The sequence below is a fragment of the Microcaecilia unicolor genome, chromosome 3, assembly GCF_901765095.1.
Source record: "Microcaecilia unicolor chromosome 3, aMicUni1.1, whole genome shotgun sequence".
In the NCBI taxonomy this organism is placed as follows: domain Eukaryota; kingdom Metazoa; phylum Chordata; class Amphibia; order Gymnophiona; family Siphonopidae; genus Microcaecilia; species Microcaecilia unicolor.
In genome coordinates, this window is record NC_044033.1 from 413,566,547 (window position 1) to 413,585,213 (window position 18,667).

An 18,667-nucleotide genomic window follows, 5' to 3' on the forward strand; every position below is an offset into this window, starting at 1 on the left:
GTTTCTCATGCATGTTTAAGCATGAGAAACTTTATGTCAGGTCCAGAGCAGCGTAGAAGGGTTGGTTGATTGGAGCGGGTGCCTAGCAGCACCCCTTCTCTCCCTCTAACCTGACTACCCTAGACTGTTTCCCGCTCCCCCCCCCCCAAGCTGAGCTGACCCACCCCTGATTATTAAATAAAAAAGACTCCCGGGTGGTCTAATGGACCCCAGGGGCCCTCTTCCTCGCACCCTCACACAAACAAATATCCCTAGTGAAATGGTCCACTCCCTCCCACCATCCTATAAAACAAAACTTTTCTGGTCTAGTGTTCCCCCCCATCTCATTTAAAAAAAAAAAAACCCCTTCTCTACCAGTCTTGTGCTCTCCCACCCCGTGACCCCAACCCAAGGCCTCCCTGTACCTGGAAAGAAAGGAGGAGCAACAATGCCCACTCGTTCCTGCCTCTGGGCGCTGTTATTTTCAAAATTATGACGTCTCAGCGTGCAGCATGGTGCATCCTGGATGCATTGGGCAGGGCCTGTCTCCATTACAGAAGCCATGCTGATTGCATAGAACAAACAAGAGAAGCTGGTTTCTAGGAACAAAAATATGCTGGTTTAATGAAAAATTTCAAGAAAATGAAGGAGCTGGGCTTATACCCTGAAGAAGCCTGAATGCTGTCGAGTGAAATGGTGGCTTCGGGTCTAAAGTTAAGTTTTCCTAGCTCTACATCAACTGTTTTTTTGCACCCAGTATTGATTATATAATTAGAAAAGTTTAGAACTGGAATTAGAATAAAGGTTTTAAAGCACATTTATTAGAAACACAAAGTGAACACAAAGTGTGTACAGGAATTAGAGCACATGAAAGATTGCACAAAAAATGACGGAGTTTATGACCAATGAAAAATATTCAGCCTAATCTGCTGAGATAATTCAAATATTAACCTCTGCAAAGGCTTCTGAGATCTTTTTCTCCCATCCAGCTGTATGTTGACTATAATGCAACTGCAATTTCAGATTGTTTCTTTGGGGGGGGGGGGGGGGCACTAGTTGGGCCGGCCATTTTGCAACATTCTTTTAAATGTCAATGCAACATTGATTTGCATGTTCACTAGTTTGAGCGTGCAGTGGCTACTTTTTTGCGCTCAGTTTGCAGTAGAGTGAGGGAACAACCATGAACCTTTGAGCATTGGCCCCATAGTAAGCAAGATTCTCTTGATGCCTACTGCTGTTCTGAAAGGATTTGAAAGTTGTGCAAGATTTAAACTTTTTTTTTTACTGGCCAGAGGACAAACTTAATGCTTTAGCAAGCAGTCTTTTATGCAGCAGAAATTTAAATCTCAAGATGTACAAATTAAATCCTGCTGGGCAAACTTACCTAGATCTAAAAAGAAATCATCATGGATTATCTCAAGCTCTGGATCCAATGTCCCAGGGGGGTCTTCAGTGATCCACACCATTTTTATTATTTTATTGAAATACTGCACTGATCCTATAATCAGTTATTTGCTGTGAAGAAGAAACACCAGGACCACCTACTTAGACCTTACAACCCCAATAGCCTCTCAGCTTTCTGTACTTCAGTTCACACTGATTGCAAGCAGATTTTACTACACTTCCTTAAATGGTATATGGAATTTTTTTTTTATGGCGGCACTTACTAATCTCTGCTAATAGGCTACAAATGCTTGTTGTACCTCTGGAAAGTTTTGTCAGTTGTGTTTGGATTAGGCCACCCAATCTGATTGCTTTCAGATGTAGCTGTTCCTAGAGTCTGAATCTGAAAAGCTTATGAGCTAACGCCAGCTCTGGGCCATCAGAGACAATATGAACCAGCTCCCGGTTTTACTCCCATTTAAAGAATGACACGGTTACTGTGGATATACCGTGGTAAGGGCAACACACACAAAAAAATACATTACCATTGATGTGGGAATAAACTTTTTTACTGCCTTGCAGAAACAGTAAAAAGCTTGTTCCCGCAGTAAAAAAAAAAAAAAAAAAATTCTCTCCTCCCTGTGGGTGTCACTCAAGAAAGTATTGAAGTGACTTATACTTTCCTGCAGCCAGCCAGCAGCAATTCACACAGGCCGACTCCGAGGCCTTCTTCCTCTCAAGTCCCACCCTCTCTACTACAACTTTCTGTTTAGATGAAACAGCAACTTGCAGAGAGGGTGGGACTTTGCAGGAGGAAGACCACAGAGCCGGCCTGTGTGAATCGCTGCCGGCTGGTTGCAGGAAAGTATAAGTGACACCAAAACTTCCTGAAGTGACACCTGCAGGGTGGAGGGGTGGGAGAAAAGTGTGGGGAGGAGGAAAGGGGATCGAGGGAAAGGAGGTGGGGGACTGGCTGGACCCATGTGAGGAGGAATGGGGGCTGGAGGGAAAGGAGAGAGCTGGCGGCTGGACCCATGGGAAGAAGGGGGCTGATGGGAAAGGAGAGAGGTGAGGGCTGCACCCGTGGGAGGAGGTGGGCTGGAGGGAAAGGAGAGAGGTGCTGGCTGGATCCATGGGAGGATGTGGGTTACAGGGAAGGGAAAGAGATGCCAGACCAACAGGAAGAAGGCGTCAAATACTCAACCCACAGTGGGAAGAAGAAAGGGAAAGAAGTCAGGCAGGTGAACCAGATGCTGGAATGGGTGGGGGAAGAGGAGAGAAGCTGGGTTGGGTTGGAGAGGAGAGAGACGCATTGGTGTGGAAAAGGAAGAGAGGGAAGAAGCGGGACACAGGGAGGTAACAGAAACTGAGGAGAAATGATGTGTATGGGGGGAGGAGCACAGGGACACAAATGGGAGATGAAGTGTGGGTATGGTATATGGACACAGAAGGGCAATGCTGTCTGACACAAGGGGCGAGGATAAAGAGATAGGGAGGTGTTGATGGATGTGAGGATAAGCACAGGGGAGATACTGGACACGGAAATATAGGGATACAGAAGGGAGATGCTGAATGTGGGGAACGACAGACACAGAAATGGAGGATGGACATGGAGAGAGAAGAGAAGTCAAGTGGACAGGAGAGCCTGGTGAGTGAGTTAAGAGAAGACAGAGAGAAGCAGAAACAAGAGCCTGAGACCAACATAATTCAAAAAATACAATGCACAAAAAACCCACAGAAGTGGAGAAACTGGATCCGCTATGAGAAGAGTACAGATGCAAGGGGGTAGTGTGATCAACAAGACACTTCCAAGCAAAACCCAGGAGACGAGAGGTGGCAAAATACAATGGCCAGACAACAACAGGTAGAAAAATAATATTATTTTCTATTTTGTGATTACAGGGCGTCAGATTTGAAATGTACATCTTGCCAGACCTAGTGTTAAGACATGACTGGGGCCCAGGGCAGAAATTTGGGAGGAAACCCCAATGTTTGAGGCTTGTGCAGATGGAGGACAGAGCTCGTGGGCACAGGGCAGGGACAAACTTGGTCCCTGTGTCATTCCACTTCATGCAATGTGGGTAAAACCAAAACTAGCATAGCCTGTCACTGAATAACCCAGATTCGTTATAGCCACAATTTGATCCCAGTTGTGTCCCTTGCCATTTCATAGCTGCAAGTGGCACTTCTTGTGATTTTACTTCCAGTGTATATTGGCGTTTTAAGGCTGTGCAATATCCATGTTGTGTGCATATATAACCAAGATGTGGTATTCTGCTGATATGTAGCTTTTGTGTAGACTATCCTGTTTGCTCTGTTTTCCCAAGAGATGAATTGCGATAATATTTGGAAAACTGCCTTTGTTCTTGTATATGCTGCATGGATGGTAACAGGGGTGTAGCTACTGTAGGGGAGGAGTCACGGGTAGTCACCCCTTCCCCTACAGTTTGCCCTGTTTGAGTACCAGCACCTTTTTTTCCTAGAGAAAAAAAAAGCACTATGAAAAGGTGATGGAAAATCCCTTATGACTGCAAAACCTGGATGATGAACCACACTATTTTATTCATCTTGGTTCTTGTTTTGATAGTTATCCAGACAGCAGAACACACCCATATTACTGGCTTATGTATATATGCCATGATAACATCTAGACATTTGCCTGACTGTGGAAGGTAGACTAAAGGGCAAATTAGCAGAAAAAAAAGCACTAAGAGCCTTCAAAATAGGGACACAGATCCTTTTAATCATTTAGCTTGAACACCAATATTGTATTAATGACCCAACAACAAAAAAAAGGAAGTGCAGTGCTCTTGCCTCTACCCCGAGATATGTCCTGTTACATGGATGTATCCCTCTGTTATTGTACACCTTCAGGATCCAGAGGATATATCTAGTTCCCAGGGGCAGAATTACCATTGGAATAGGTCAGTGTCCGAGGGCACACTGTACTCTAACCTCTGTCTAGTTTAATCACTTTTGATAGGTGTTTAGGGGGACCATGACCCTTTTTGCCTGAGGGCCCAGATCACTGTCAGTCTGCTCCAGATGTTCCTTTGATATAGGGAAAATACTATCTATGGCAGTGGTGTCCAAACCTGCTCTGTGGGATTTGTAGCTGGTCAGGTTTTCATGATATATACAATGAATATGCGGGAGAGTAAAGTGCATGCAACAGAGGGAGAGAAAGAATTATATCTCTGTTTATTATAGATATCCTGAAAGAGGCCTAGGGGAAGCACCTTGAAATCTTTCCTTTACAATAATATATTCAGATGCCTTACATCCAGGATGGGTCTGAATTCCTTAATTTTTCTTAGGAACCTGAATAATCTGGGATAAAATCCTAGCCTCTCTCTCTTATTGTGAAGCAGGATTTAATTTATAGGATTTCCAGGAGAGACACATTTGTAATCTGAACCTTCTCTGTTTAAGGGAGGGCCTGAAAGCTCTTTGTATGGACAATTTGGAGAGATGTACGTTGAAAAATCTCAGACTCAAAAGCCTTTACAGTTACGGAATCGGGCTTGTCTTGTGGATCTTAACAGTGCTATAGTCATGAAGAGGGTCCCTATTTTGATCCCAGAGTTAGGTCTTTCCTACCTGGATCAGCTGGAGATGATGGAAAGGCAGAGTCCATAGCACCTGTGTGGGGAAGAGAAGTCATGGTCATTGCTTAAGATGGATAGTTGGTGGCTGGATTCGTGTCCCATTCCTGCAATGTTCTGAAAGCAGCTCTAGTGCATGACGTCCAGGCTAGGGCTGTCATTGTAATGAGCAGACCAGGTACGTTTGGGTGATGTCACGCTTTCCAAAAGCAGGAACTAGGATCGTGAGCCCTTGGGCCACTGCCGAGGAGTGGCAGTGGAAGGCAAAACCACCCCACACAGGGATAAGACAGAACTCTGACAGGGATGGCTACACTTCACCTGCACCTGGCCACCCTTCCCCAGGAGTTGAGCCCCTGGGTGCAGGTGGCCGACAGGACTTGCCGGACAGGGCTGGAACTGGATACCAGCAAGATACATTCAGGGACTAGAACACACAGGGGGGCTAGGCAGAATACTAGACTAGGACTCTCAGACAGACATGGGACAGGACTGAAAGCTGCAAGCAGCCACTGAAACAGGGAATAAACACTGATAGATAAGAGACAGAACTGAAAGCTGCAAGCAGCCACCGAAACAGGGAACAAACACTGATAGATAAGAGACAGAACTGAAAGCTGCAAGCAGCCACCGAAACAGGGAACAAACAACCTAGAACTAGACAAAGACATACAAACAAGAAACAAGACTGGGAAACAAGCAATACAGTACAAGAAGCTACACAAAGACTAAACTAGAATCAGGCAAGAATACAGACTATAAACTGGACTAGGCAGAAGTACAACAAGCACCAACAAACCAGGGCCTTAGGCGATGCAAAGGCAAAGCAGAGAGTTTCCAAATGGCTAATAAGCCCAGCAGCAGCTGAGACTCACTGCAGCAATTACAAGGCAGCTAAGGGTGCTGTGCAGGCTCAAACAAGACAAGCAAGTCTGGCAGGCCGGAAGCTCCAGACTGGACTGGGCTGAAGTCTGGAACGGGAAACAGCACACAGACAACCCAATGCAGCCACCAGGTCTAGCCACCAGAGGGCAAGAGGAACACAAACCAAAACACAAGCAGAAAGCATACTGAAGCACGGAGAGGCTTAACACACACAGGTGCAGTATAGTGGAGTAATCAGAGCCATACTGGAAGCAGCCAGCACACAGACAGAACTAACTCAAGAAGGACCGAAGCCAGCTCAGAAGCTGACTGCCAGAAATAAGGTGAGCCTGAGAGGGGTCACGACCACAATCGTGACAGGTGAGAGATGGGGATAACATATAGGAGGGAAAAAAATCCACAGGTACTTGCAAATGAAAACTTATGGCACCAGGATCCCAGCTCTGACTTTCACTGAGTCAGAGGCCCCCAAAGGAGCATAAGAAAACTGCTAGGTCCAATAATAAACTAGAGGGAGGAGTTAAAAGGCCAACATGATGAAAGAGCTGATGCTTTTAGCATAAAACATTCCTGGGATCAAGATCAAGATACAGTAGTTAATTACAAAGACTCATGCTGACTAGGCAGACTTCAGCATTGATGTTTAGCTGATGCAAATCAGCCTGGTAAATACTGATACACCACCGTGCCCGAGATGCCAACAGAAATTATCTATTTCTGCTCTAAATGTTGCCAGAAAAAAAAAACCTGGAGTAGCCCTTGGAAGGCACTGCTCTTCCTGGAAAGCTATGACAAAGCAGTGTTCAAAATCTTGTGGACAGACCTTGAGAGACCAGTGTGGCTTAGCTCTGAATCAATTGACTAGACAGTTCTCCAAGCTTGACTACTTCAGAGCATGGGCAATCTTCACCACATCCATGTGCATTAAACCAGGCATACACAGACTGCCAAAGTGCTGGAACCTCTGCTAAAGAATCAGCAGTTGCCCATGCCCATTTTCACTCAGGAGTCGAGGTCTTCAAGCCATTAGACATTCCAGTGATTTATTCTGGCTCCTAGGCCTGTGTCAGCTGAGAACCACTGTAAAGGTGGTTAACCACTACAATGGCCAAATCTTTGGGTCTTCTCCTTGAGCGCTGAGTTCAGCTTTGAATTGAAGTATTTGTGAGCTAGGCAAAGAACCTTTGCTTCCAGGCCTAAACCACTCCTGGTAACATCTTTGCATAAAAACTGCACAGACATGATCTACATCCCCTTAGCACTCATATTTATTATGCCATTCTTTCATATGGCTGTTACAAAGCTTGAAGCTATATAAACAAATTTAATAAGTACTTCAGGAGCCTTTTGAAGCTGCTGCATTAATTCTTTTAGCTAGTCTGAATTCTGGTCACCACTATATTTGACAACGGGATGGTTTGGGTTAGAAGGCAGTTGCCCTGGCTTGTACACTAGCCCAAGAGTATATGAAGAACAACCAAAGTCCCCTTACTCACAAGAAGCCAGATTAGTTGAAGGGCTAGTCAAAAAATGTTGCTGGTTACAAGAAAGTGTTAGGGCAATTGAAGATGGCATGACTTTCTTGCCACAGAAATGCTGCCCTATGCTTGACAATTGTTTTGGCCCAATTTATCTGTAATATGGGCATTTATCACACTAGTGCCTGGCCCTCTTGCTTGTAGTTTTACAAAACTGACTCATGACTGAAAACTACTAATTCACTACTGTCAAGTTCACTGTTTGCTTGCTGTAATTGTGCTAATTTCTTTTGAACTCTACCCAAGTTTCAGCTCTGTAAAAACAGTTATATTTGATAACTAGTGAGCAGCTATATTTCCTGATCTCCCCAGGTACTTTTTAGAAAGTAAACAAATGTTTAGTGTTATAATTGATCCATATTTCAGGATCAATTATTGTTATTGTTTGCTGATTGCACTTTTTCTGTCCATTGTTCAATATTTTTATGAAAATAAACAATTGTTCATCTGGACTGATAAAGAATCCTGGTGGTTTCTGTGTTGGGTCTGTGAGTGCTTTCTGGGAACTGTGGGACCACTGGGAGTGTGGCCTCAGTAACCAAGAAATCACTGGGGATAATTTGAGAGCGGGAGTCTTGCCCAGAGGCGGTCGTGACCCAGTCAGTGGGAGGAGGGTGCTAGTGTACAGAACAAGCGGCAGGTGCAGACGGACCTGAGTTGTTCAGAAGATGGACCATTTAAGTGGTCATGCAGGATAAACCCAGGCCGGTGGCTAGGCATTTCGTGACATACACAAATGCAGTACATCAAGCTCATGCAATGAAAACACCACCCTCACATCTTATTCTCCTCTTGACCCCCTATCATCCTCTGAAATCCAATCCTGCTGCTGACACCCCTATTACAGTCCACCCCAAAGTGACCCCACTACCGGCAGATCCCTCCACTCCCTAATCCCCATCTTCCAGCTCTTACTGGGGTCCCTAGTACTCTAGTAGGAGCAGAAGTGATCCCAACTTGCTCCTGTCCTTGTGAGTATCTTTTCAAAATGGTGTGAGACTCCTTGCAGTTCTACTGCTAGGGGTCAGGCTGCCAAATAAGGGCATGACAACATCCAGACATTTTCCCTTATTTGGCAGCTTGAACCCTAGCTGTAGTACTGAGACAATATCAGGGGTCTCAGGTGCCATTTTCAACCCAGAACTTAAAAGATGAGTAACTGGAGATTGCTCCTGTTCCACTAGAATACCAGTGACCCCTGTAAGAATCAAGGGATTACTGGTGGAGGGGGGGGGGGGGTCTGTTGGGAGAGTCACTTTGCAGGTGGGCTGCAATGCAGGTGTCTGCTGGGGTAACTGATTTCGTGAGGGGTCCTGGGGGGACTGGTCTTGGTCTTTACATCTGCCCCTTCAAACAGGCACTTATGTTTATCATTGGGTAAGTGTCAATACCAATGTCTGGAATTTTTTATATCAACGTGCATTCCCCTTTGTAAAACTTCAATATTTTAGGTCCACCCAGACTAATCCCTCTCCACACCCTAACAATACTCCTAAAAAAGCTGATGTTTACATATGGTGACGCACACCATTTTTGATATGATGTCTAAATCCAATTCTGAAACGGCAAAACATCTTTTTTGTTATTTTCAAAAATGGCCATTTCCTAGATGTTGTAGTGCTCGGTGTGTCTTTTTGGACCATTTTTTGAAAAAAAAAAAAGTCAAAGTCAATGTGAAAATGCACAAAATCAACCCTTTGGGATGAAGAAGCCAGCCTTCTTAGTAGACTGGACACACAGACAACCCAGCAGAGCAGTAGGGCAACCTAGGAGGCACTGCAGTGGATTTCACATAAAAGGTCCTAGGTACGCATCTTATTGTTGCCCCCCTTATATTGTATGAAGAGCCCTCCTAAACCCACCAAAACCCTACTGTACCCACTATAAACCACTATAATAGCCCTTATGGCTGCAGGTGTCACCTATATGTGGGTACAGTAGGTTTTTGGTGGGTTTTGGAGGGCTCACACTTTCCACCACAAGCTTAACAGAGTGCGTTATAGGCTTGAGCCCCCTTCTCTACAGTGCACAGCACCGACTAGTAGGCTACACCAGGGACATGCTTGCTGCTCTAACAGGACTGAAGCTGTCATAGAGGCTGGTATGTACTGTTTCATTCACATCTTTGGGGGTGGGAGCGGGTCAGCGAACACTGGGGGCATAAGGGGGGGGGGGGGGGTTCATGCCTTAATCCCTCCAGTGTCATTTGGGGCACTTTTTTGTGACTTAGTCGTGATAAAAACAGGTCTAGACCAAAACATCTCAATTGTAGCCCTGGACATTTTTGTTTTATTCCATTATGGCCAAAAAACATCCAAGTCTTAGGAAGGCCCAAATCCCACCTCAACACTTTCCCTTGTGATCTGAACGCACTGCGGATGAACTGCATAACAAAATATTCAGATAATGGGTTTTGAAAATAGTGATTTGAACGTTTTGGCAAGCAAAGTGTCCAAATGACTCTTTATGCCACTTTTAAAATATTTTTCTGTTTTGAAAATGAACCTCTAAATTAAATTAAAAAATAAAATTCAATGTCAAAATACCTTTTTTTTTTTTTAAACAAACAGCAAGGCAGACAATCCATAAAATCCAGAATGAAAGCATATCAGTAGAAGATATCTGTCACCAAAAAGTAACAGGGCACAGAAGATTGTCCATCACCAAAAGCATTTATTGATCACATAAATAAAACACATTAAAAGCCTGACATGGCCCTGTTTTGCCCACTTCTAGCCTGTATCAAGGGCTAGGTAATAACTAAGCGGTGTCTTTTAGAGGTGTCACCTACTAAAGTTCAAAGCAGCACTCCAGTTTTGACCTAAGTACGTGGCACATCTAAAAGACACCACTTAGTTATTAACTAGCCACTGGTGCAGCCCAGAAGTGGGGAAAACATGGCCGTGTCAGTCTTTTAATGTGTTTTATTTATGTGGTGAATAATGCTTTTTGTGACTGGCCCTGCTATTGATCTGCTTTTGTACTTTATTTATTTTACTACATCTTTCTGTTCATTGTAACCCCAGAAAAATAAATCAACAGTACATCATACACAAACATGACAAAAATTGAAAAAATTACACATAAAATGTCAGTTCTCACTACAAGGTAGTCTCCGTTCAAAACATTTTAGTATCAAAGGCCCTTATCTGAAAGGTAGCATTGCTGCTATAAGAGAATGCATAATAGTCGCTAAAACAGTCTAATTCAGGCACTGCATACACGTTCTACTTCAATATGGCTCCATGTTTCAAATACATCGGTATCAAGCCATTGAGTCAATTCATGTGAAATGTATGGTTCACACTGGAGTATTAACTAATGATACTGATATATCTGAACAATGCTGCCATTCAGATAAGGGTCTTTGATACTAAAACCTTTTGAATGTGGATTACCACCTTGTAGCGAAAACAGATATTTTCAGAGCACAACAAAGACAAACACGTCAAAAAATCGGAAGGAAAAAGCCTCAAAGAGCTCCAAACCAAGTCTTCGGAGCTAGAGCATTTCATCATAGGCATAAAAAAATCTTCCATACATATTTAAAGCATACTTAAAGCTTAATGAAACAGTCACTTAACTGACTACGTTGTCAAGCCCTCTCCGAAGGTAGATCCATGAGGTTATGGGTGCTTATGGCTCTACCTTCGTAGAGGGCTTTAAGAACGCTCTAAATATGTATGGAAGGTTTTTTATGCCTATGATGAAATGCTCTAGCTCCGAAGACTTGTAAGTCTGTAGCTCTGAGGATTTTCCTTCCAATTTTTTTTTAAATGTTTGTCTTTGTTGTGTTTTAGAAGCTTCAAACCTGAATTACTTACATTTTAAAAGGATAACTTTTATTTGGTGGATCACTGCATGTTCTTCTATTTCCCTATTTTTGTGTATAGTGGATTTTTTTCAATTTTTGCCATGTTTGCATGTGTTGTATAGAGCTTTACTTTTTTCAGGTCTACAATAAAGAAAGGGATTTAGTAAATATACATTTTAAACAAAATGCTAGTATAAGCAGCAGGAATTGCGCCCACAAAGCAGGTGGAGGCATGCTCTCCTGCAGATGTAAATGTCCATGCCTAGCTTATTGAAGTACAAAATCCAAACTAGCCTATTTTATAATCAACACATGTGAACTTTGCCCACTACCTAAACACCCTGTACCCACTTACTGGCATGGTACATGCCATCACATACACATTTTACACAGGTTGAAATTTTAACCGTCCACATACATGCAATAATGAATATACTGAGTGGAAAACTTTCTAATTAGGCCCTAACATCAAACATGGGTTCACAGAAATATACTACTGTTTGTACTGACTGTGGATAGCAGCAACATAGAAAAACTTAGAAGAAGCCTTAATTAGGATGTTGCTGTAATGAGGGAAATACAGCTCTAGAGTTCAGATCTTCCTCCTCCAATTACAAAAAAATGATTCCCCCCCCCCCCCCCAAAAAAAAATACCTGAGCCAGTGGCATTCCTAGGGGGGCTGACACCCAGGGTGCATCGCCGATGTGCCCTGCCCCCCGGGTGCAGCGCGACCCCCCCCCCCCCGACGAAAGGACACCCCCCTGGCGAAATAACCCCTCCCCCCGGGTGCAAGCCATTGGGGGGGGGGGGGTGCCGCGCGCCTGTCCGCTTCGTTCGTTTCCATGCTCCCTCTGCCCTGGAACAGGAAGTAACCTGTTGCGGGGTAGAGGGAGCACAGAACGAACGTAGCGGACAGGCACGCGGCACCCCCCCCAGCGGCGTGCACCCGGGGCGGACCGCCCCCCCCTTGGTACGCCACTGACCTGAGCAACTGCAGTTGCCCATGTATAGAAAGTGTTCTTAGCAAGCACTGGGAAAATCCTCTGTATCCTCTTTGCCAATAAAACTTGCAGTTATATGAATTGTATGCAGTGCCATACCCACTTGTTAGAGAATTATAACTCAATAGCAATTATTATGCATACTTATGAATACTTGATGCGTTCAAAAAATTACTTGTCAAACAGTACTGGTTGACTCAAATTGGTTAAAAGAATATTCTAGAAGATCACATGACCCATTGCAAACCAAACAGCATTTCAATACACTTTTTTCAGTAACATGAAAAAAAAAAATTCAAAAAACAAGTAGCCAATTAAGGACATGTAATTTTTTTCACCAAACGATTCGTTTAGTCCTATAGGAATAAAACCCAGTCAAATAGAACACATTATAATTAAGGGGAAACAAAATGTGAAATTTCAAATCAGTTCTCTAATGAACTCTAAAAATATCAGCACTCACATCACTGTGACAGGGAAGACCCATTCTTTCACTTTGGGTTATCGTTCAGCAATTACTCAAACTATGGAATAAGGCTGGACTGGCAAGTCAGACAACAAAATAGGCACTCTCAGCAATTTAATGAGATGAATCTTGATGCTTTCTGCAGTGCATCTGATTATAATGCTTGATAAGTTTAAACAAAAAAAAACATAGCAAGCTGTGTATTATTCAGAAAGTGTGAAATCAATTGAATGTAAAAATGTAAGCTTTCTGGGGAGACATTAAAAAATGGCCCATATCTAATCCCACTGTGTTTGTGCAGGAACTTTTAAGGTAATATGACCAATCTTTGTTTTTAAGCTGGTGCATCATATTTAGCCTCTCCCTTTCTTTTCTGCTATTAACACATTTTGAACATTACATTTTTTATATCCTGGATATTAGATACGGCAGTGAATTATACCTAGAAAATCCAAGCAGAAAAATCAAAAACTTAGAAATAATTACTTTTCTGAAAAAGCTTAGGGGCCCTTTTACTAAGCTGTGCCAGTAAATGGGTTTAGCACACTCTAACGCAGGACTTCCCCTAAAAGAGGCATTTTCCTATTTGTTGAATTTCTGGCTGTATATTAATGTTTGCATTAGTGCACAACCATTTTACAGAAAATTAATGCAGGAGCATTTACCGCCTCCTATTTAGGCTCCCATGTTAAGTCAGCATTATTCAGTTAGCAAGCGCTAGCTGAATAGCGCATTCATGCCCGTTCTCCCCATGACATTTTTCTGTATTATAACATCCAAAACCAGGAGAAAGTACCAAATATATAGGAAAGAGGAGTGCCCTCAAAATTTATACACCCACGTGGTAGTCACTGTAGACCACTAACAGGTGAAACATTGGACTTCATTCACTGGGCCACTCACTTACAGTGGTAATTTTTATGTGCAATAAGGAGCAATTTTGTGCAATATTTTGCCCCACTTGTGCCCCATGTTTCTGAGTTAAGCATGATTTGTGCTTAACAGAGTTTAGTAAACAGACCCCTTAGTTTGTGAGCTGTACCAGCTACAGAATGTCAGCTGTCAAGGAGCACTAAGGCTCAAGCATAATTTATGATGTAAATAAAAAAACCCAGCCTGTAAAGTAATGGAACACTTAGCAAATTCTTATAAATGTGTGTAAAAATAAGGTGGTGGTTGCGATAGATGGAAATAGGAAAGCCTTCGTTATTCTGCAGATGCAAGAGTCAATTTAACTGTCAGAAACCCTGCTTTTTTTCACCATTCATTTATAAATGTATTTGCAGCGTATATGAGTGGAAACTGATACTGAAGTACACGCAGAAATCTGTTACCAACAGAAAAGTTTTCCTGTCTTTTTGCCACATCGCATACTAACATTCATATGAGCTATGGTTCAAAATATAAAGTTAAGACAAAATGTAAATGACCTACCTTTTGGATGCCACGGATCTGTAAACTCGTACTTTCCCATGCCAATAGTCCGTAACATTTGTACCCCATTGGTGGTGTCCTGACTGATTGATTGGTTGGGTGGAAGCTGGAGAGCAGCCTGCCCATTGGTAGCAGGAACACTATTAGGTAAAGCAGCTGAAGGTAGTGCAGGTGGTGGAGGCGGCAGAATAGGGCATGTCAAATGACCATTCCCTACCGCAGTGTGACCAGGATGAGGTACTTGACCAATCCCGGTCAGAGAAGACATGACGATTGGCTGACTGTTTCTGTACAGAGGCTGGCTTTGCAGGTTCGCAACCATATTACTGAGAGGTTGTGAGGCCTGCTGGTGCTGCTGAAGCTGGTAATGAGCTGTCATTAATGTAGGTACAGTAGGTGCAACATGAGGGGGGATAGTGGGTGTCACGCCAATAACAGGAGCCTGAACGCTGACTGCTTGACTGTAGGTCGGAGGCTGAGCCATTCCATATGAATGGGTGATAAGAGGTGGTTGACCACTCGTCGAGATAGTTGTGGCCCACGCGGATGCACCTAGAATGGAATAGAAAAACAAGAATAATTTTTAACAACTGCATCAATTTATAGTTGCAAAAACATTTTTACAGGTACCAATGTCTTTTTATTTGTTTGATTGAAACAGAGGTAGTGTTGGGAAGATTCCAAACAATTTAATAGGTGGCAGAAATACAAGCAGCTGTTAAAACAGACTGAGTAACATCTGTTTACAACAATACAAGCTTGATGTGTTATGCAGCTTAAGTGCACTTGCATGAAAATTAGCCTCCACCTCTCTTTCCCGTGCTTAAATAGCTCTGTGACAAATAAACAGCATGTATATAGCAAAGCATCATCCACTACTAAAGAATAGCAACTGTGTGTTCCCTGAAGCTGGGAACCATTTCAAGTAGTTCTTAACATAGGGGAAAGCTTACAGTATACTTTCACTGTGACAATGACATACCAGGAAAGAAAAAGTGCTCCAATGAATCTGCAATGGAGCTCATTTTCAAAATAAAAAGAGTCCAAAAAACGTCATAAGGTGGCAGGATGACGTTTTTCTCTCGAATACATCCAAGTTGTGATTTTTGACATCCCAATTTTAGACGTTTTGCTCTACAGTTCATCCAAATTTCAAGTGGGTATGATAGGACTGTGTTTTGTGCAAGACCTGGGTTGGATATGGGTGGCACCAAAAGGTAGACATTTTTCTACAACAATGGAACAAAATAAAAACATCTAGGGCCAAAATTAAGGCTTTTTTGATTAGACCCATTTCAATCATGACTAAGTGACCAAAGGATGACCTAAATGACCACTGCAGGGATAATGGCATAACCTTCCCCTTACTCACCCAGTGGTCACTCACCTCCTCCCAGCCCTCTTTCCACCAAGCAAAGACAAAAAGCAAAGGTGACAAAAAAAGTCCCAAAACAAGCGGTGCGGTACAAGAACTTTGTAAGTTGGAACGTTTTAAATTTTTTGAAAATAAGGATTTATGTACCTATATTTATTTTTATATTAATGTTTTACACCTTTTTTGAAGACAATTTTTAATGTTTTTATTGTCTGTTTGTAGACTCCGATGCAGGCCTCATGGACGAAACACGATTCGTGTTGAGTCTTACTCGCCAACCAATAAAGTTCTAGTGACAGTACATATCAGGTTCTATGACAGCTTTTGATATGATGGCCATTCTTATTACAGCAGCAAGCAGGTCGCAGGAGTAGCCTAGTGGTCAGTGCAGTGGACTGTAGAGAAAGGGGTCCAGGTCCATATCCCACTTTAACTGGTACACTTGAGGTGCAATGTATGAGCCCTCTAAAATACACTAAATACCTATTGTACCTACACACAGTTGACACCTGCAAGCTTGAGAGCTATTGTAGTGGTGTACAAGTGAGGTACAATAGGCATTTTTCTGTTCCTGAAGTGAGTTATGGCGAGATGTGTACCCGAGATCTTTTACGTGAAGTCCACTGCAGTGTCCCCTAGGCTGTCCCATTACTCTGCTGGGATGTCTATGAAGCCAGTCTACCAAGAACGAAGGCCACCCAGACATCCCAATGGCTGGTTTTTGGACATTTTTATTTTCCAAAATGGTCCCAAAAGAAAAACACAGTGAGCACAAAACATCTAGGAAAAAAAGCAATTTTTGAACCAAAAATATTTTTCCAGGTTCCAAAATGGCTATGTTCAACACTCAATTTTTAGATGTTTCTTGGTTCATGTCATTTCTTTCTGACCATACCTACTCTGTCATCATGGCTTCTTCCAGGCAGGGGCATAGCCAGACCTGTCATTAGCAGGGGGGTGGGGGGCACTAGGCACATAGGATAGGTGTGAGTAGTGCTTGGTATACTCCCAAAAATGCCTTACAGTGCACTTGATAATGGATTTCTAAGTAAACAGTCTGTCCTGCAACAACATAAACTGCATGCACACTTATGGAAACTTTGGACACACTAACATTTTTAAATGAAGTTGCATTATCCCATAACTTAAACTTTGCCATTACAGTAGAGTCTGGTCAACCTCTCAACATACATCATAGTATGCTGGAAAATAATTACTGCAGTGGCATGTATCCCTCAACTTTGCTTTATAACAAATATAAAATGCCTTATTAAGCTGTAGTAGTAAAATAAGTCTTCTTGTCTTTTCCTCTGGTTCTACTGCTTTCTCCTCCTGGAGTTCCTGACAGTGTTCCTTCCATCCCCTTCTCCCTTACATGAGGAACTGTAATATTGAATAAATAAGTATATTTTGTCATGCACCCAAAGGTTATATAATCCTTTCAAAAAAGCCAGTTAATCGTTTAACTTGTTAGTGGAACATAACCACAGAGTCATCGTATAGTCACATTTTCAATATGGTAATACTACAGCCCAGCTACGGAAAAGGTTATTTTGAGTTAGTCTTCGTTTGGCTTTACATTGAATTCTATTATTCTGTTTCACTGTATTTTCAAATTATATCATGGGAGCAAGTAGATGGATAAGTCAAACACTTAACAAAGCTGAGAACAGCATATATACCCAACTAGGCATTTAAAAGCCTGTCCTTTAATGATGACGCATGTTCAGAAATCAGCCATACGTATAAACATGCACACACGAGAACAGGCATCCGTATACACACTGCAAACAACTGTTTCTACATCCAATACTTAATGTTATTTTCTTATTTCCATCGTCCAAAATCCTAGACAGTAGATGTACAGATCAGTAGGACCCAAAGCAGTCCAAAACAAGTAAAGTCAGACACAACACAGTTTATACCTAATTGTTCAACCACCCTTAGAATTCACCTTTGGGTTTAAAAAGCAAAATCATGTGTATGTAAGGACTGGATAAATGAATTAAAACAAAGTTTAAAACAAATGCCCTTAATATTTAATACTTGGTAGCAATAATGAAACGGATGGAAATTTCATATAGCAAGCAGTGAGCCAACAGATTTATTTTCCATTGAACATAATTAACTTTGTATGAACTTGGCAGCTGTCCTGGCCAATGTTGGCACATTTAGACTGACTCTGGACAGAAAACCCTTCCCTCGTTATTCAATACCTTCTCTGTGAAACAGTAGTAATAAAAAAAAGGCGAGTGCATTTTTATAATATACCATTCATTCAGTGAGGCAGAGGACTTCGCTCCTTAAGAAGCTTAAAGCGAAACAGAAGCTTGCTGTAGAGCGTCCCCAGCCAAAGCAACTGTCACAAGCTCAGATAAGTGCTGCTGGGATTTTCTCTTTCAGTAATAGAAAGAATCCCTTTAGAATTTAAATGTCACCAGGAGGTTTTTGACTGATGAGGAGCTCGCCCGAGATCCACTTCGAGAAAGAAAAGGTTCCTCAATATTGGATGTTGTAGGCTTCAACCACATACTGTTATCTGAATGGCGAGCAGAAAGTGTTGAACATCTGAAGTCTTTTCTTCCTTGATAAAAATCTTTGAGAGGATTATTTGCTACTTTATACATATAATATACCACTGCAATCCACAAAACAAAAGGAGCAAATAACCATATGCCACCTTCTTTTGATGCAGGCTTAAGAAGAAAAGATATTAAATGCTCCCAGGTCTCAACCTAATTAATGATTTTGCTAACTGTACTTATAGTAAGTCTGATAGTTAAGCACCTGATACTCATAATGTCATTTTGGTGGACCTTTACTAAGTGAAAACATCAGAATACAGTGATTCCCTATAGCCAGCCCTCCAAATGACACAATGATTATGATTCAGAACTAATTACTACTCTAACCAATGAAACCAATACTTCTTCAGTGTACATCCGCATACTGTACAAGCCGGCATCTTGTAAAATATAAGCGAGATCAAATAAAAATGCCACCAATACTAAAGAATGACAACTTGTATAGAGATGCTCATAGATTTGTTTGCTTTGTTGGGTAACGGGGATGACGGGTGTACGGAGGAGAGGGAAAGGGAGACAAACCTCATGGGCTTCAGCCGTCTCACTCTAACAGCCTTGGTCAGCTCTCTCCTACTCGCTCCCTTAGTTCTGACTCCCAGCA

General features: G+C 42.4%; 1 protein-coding gene across 1 annotated transcript in view; it reads right to left on the reverse strand.

Moving 5' to 3' along the window:
• KLHL29 (kelch like family member 29) overlaps positions 1-18,667 on the reverse strand; it is a 915,027-nt gene that overhangs the window by 310,168 nt on the left and 586,192 nt on the right. Inside the window, exon 6 of the mRNA XM_030195140.1 lies at positions 14,107-14,658. Coding sequence (XP_030051000.1) covers positions 14,107-14,658 — 552 coding nt within the window. The remainder of the gene's footprint in view (positions 1-14,106; positions 14,659-18,667) is intronic.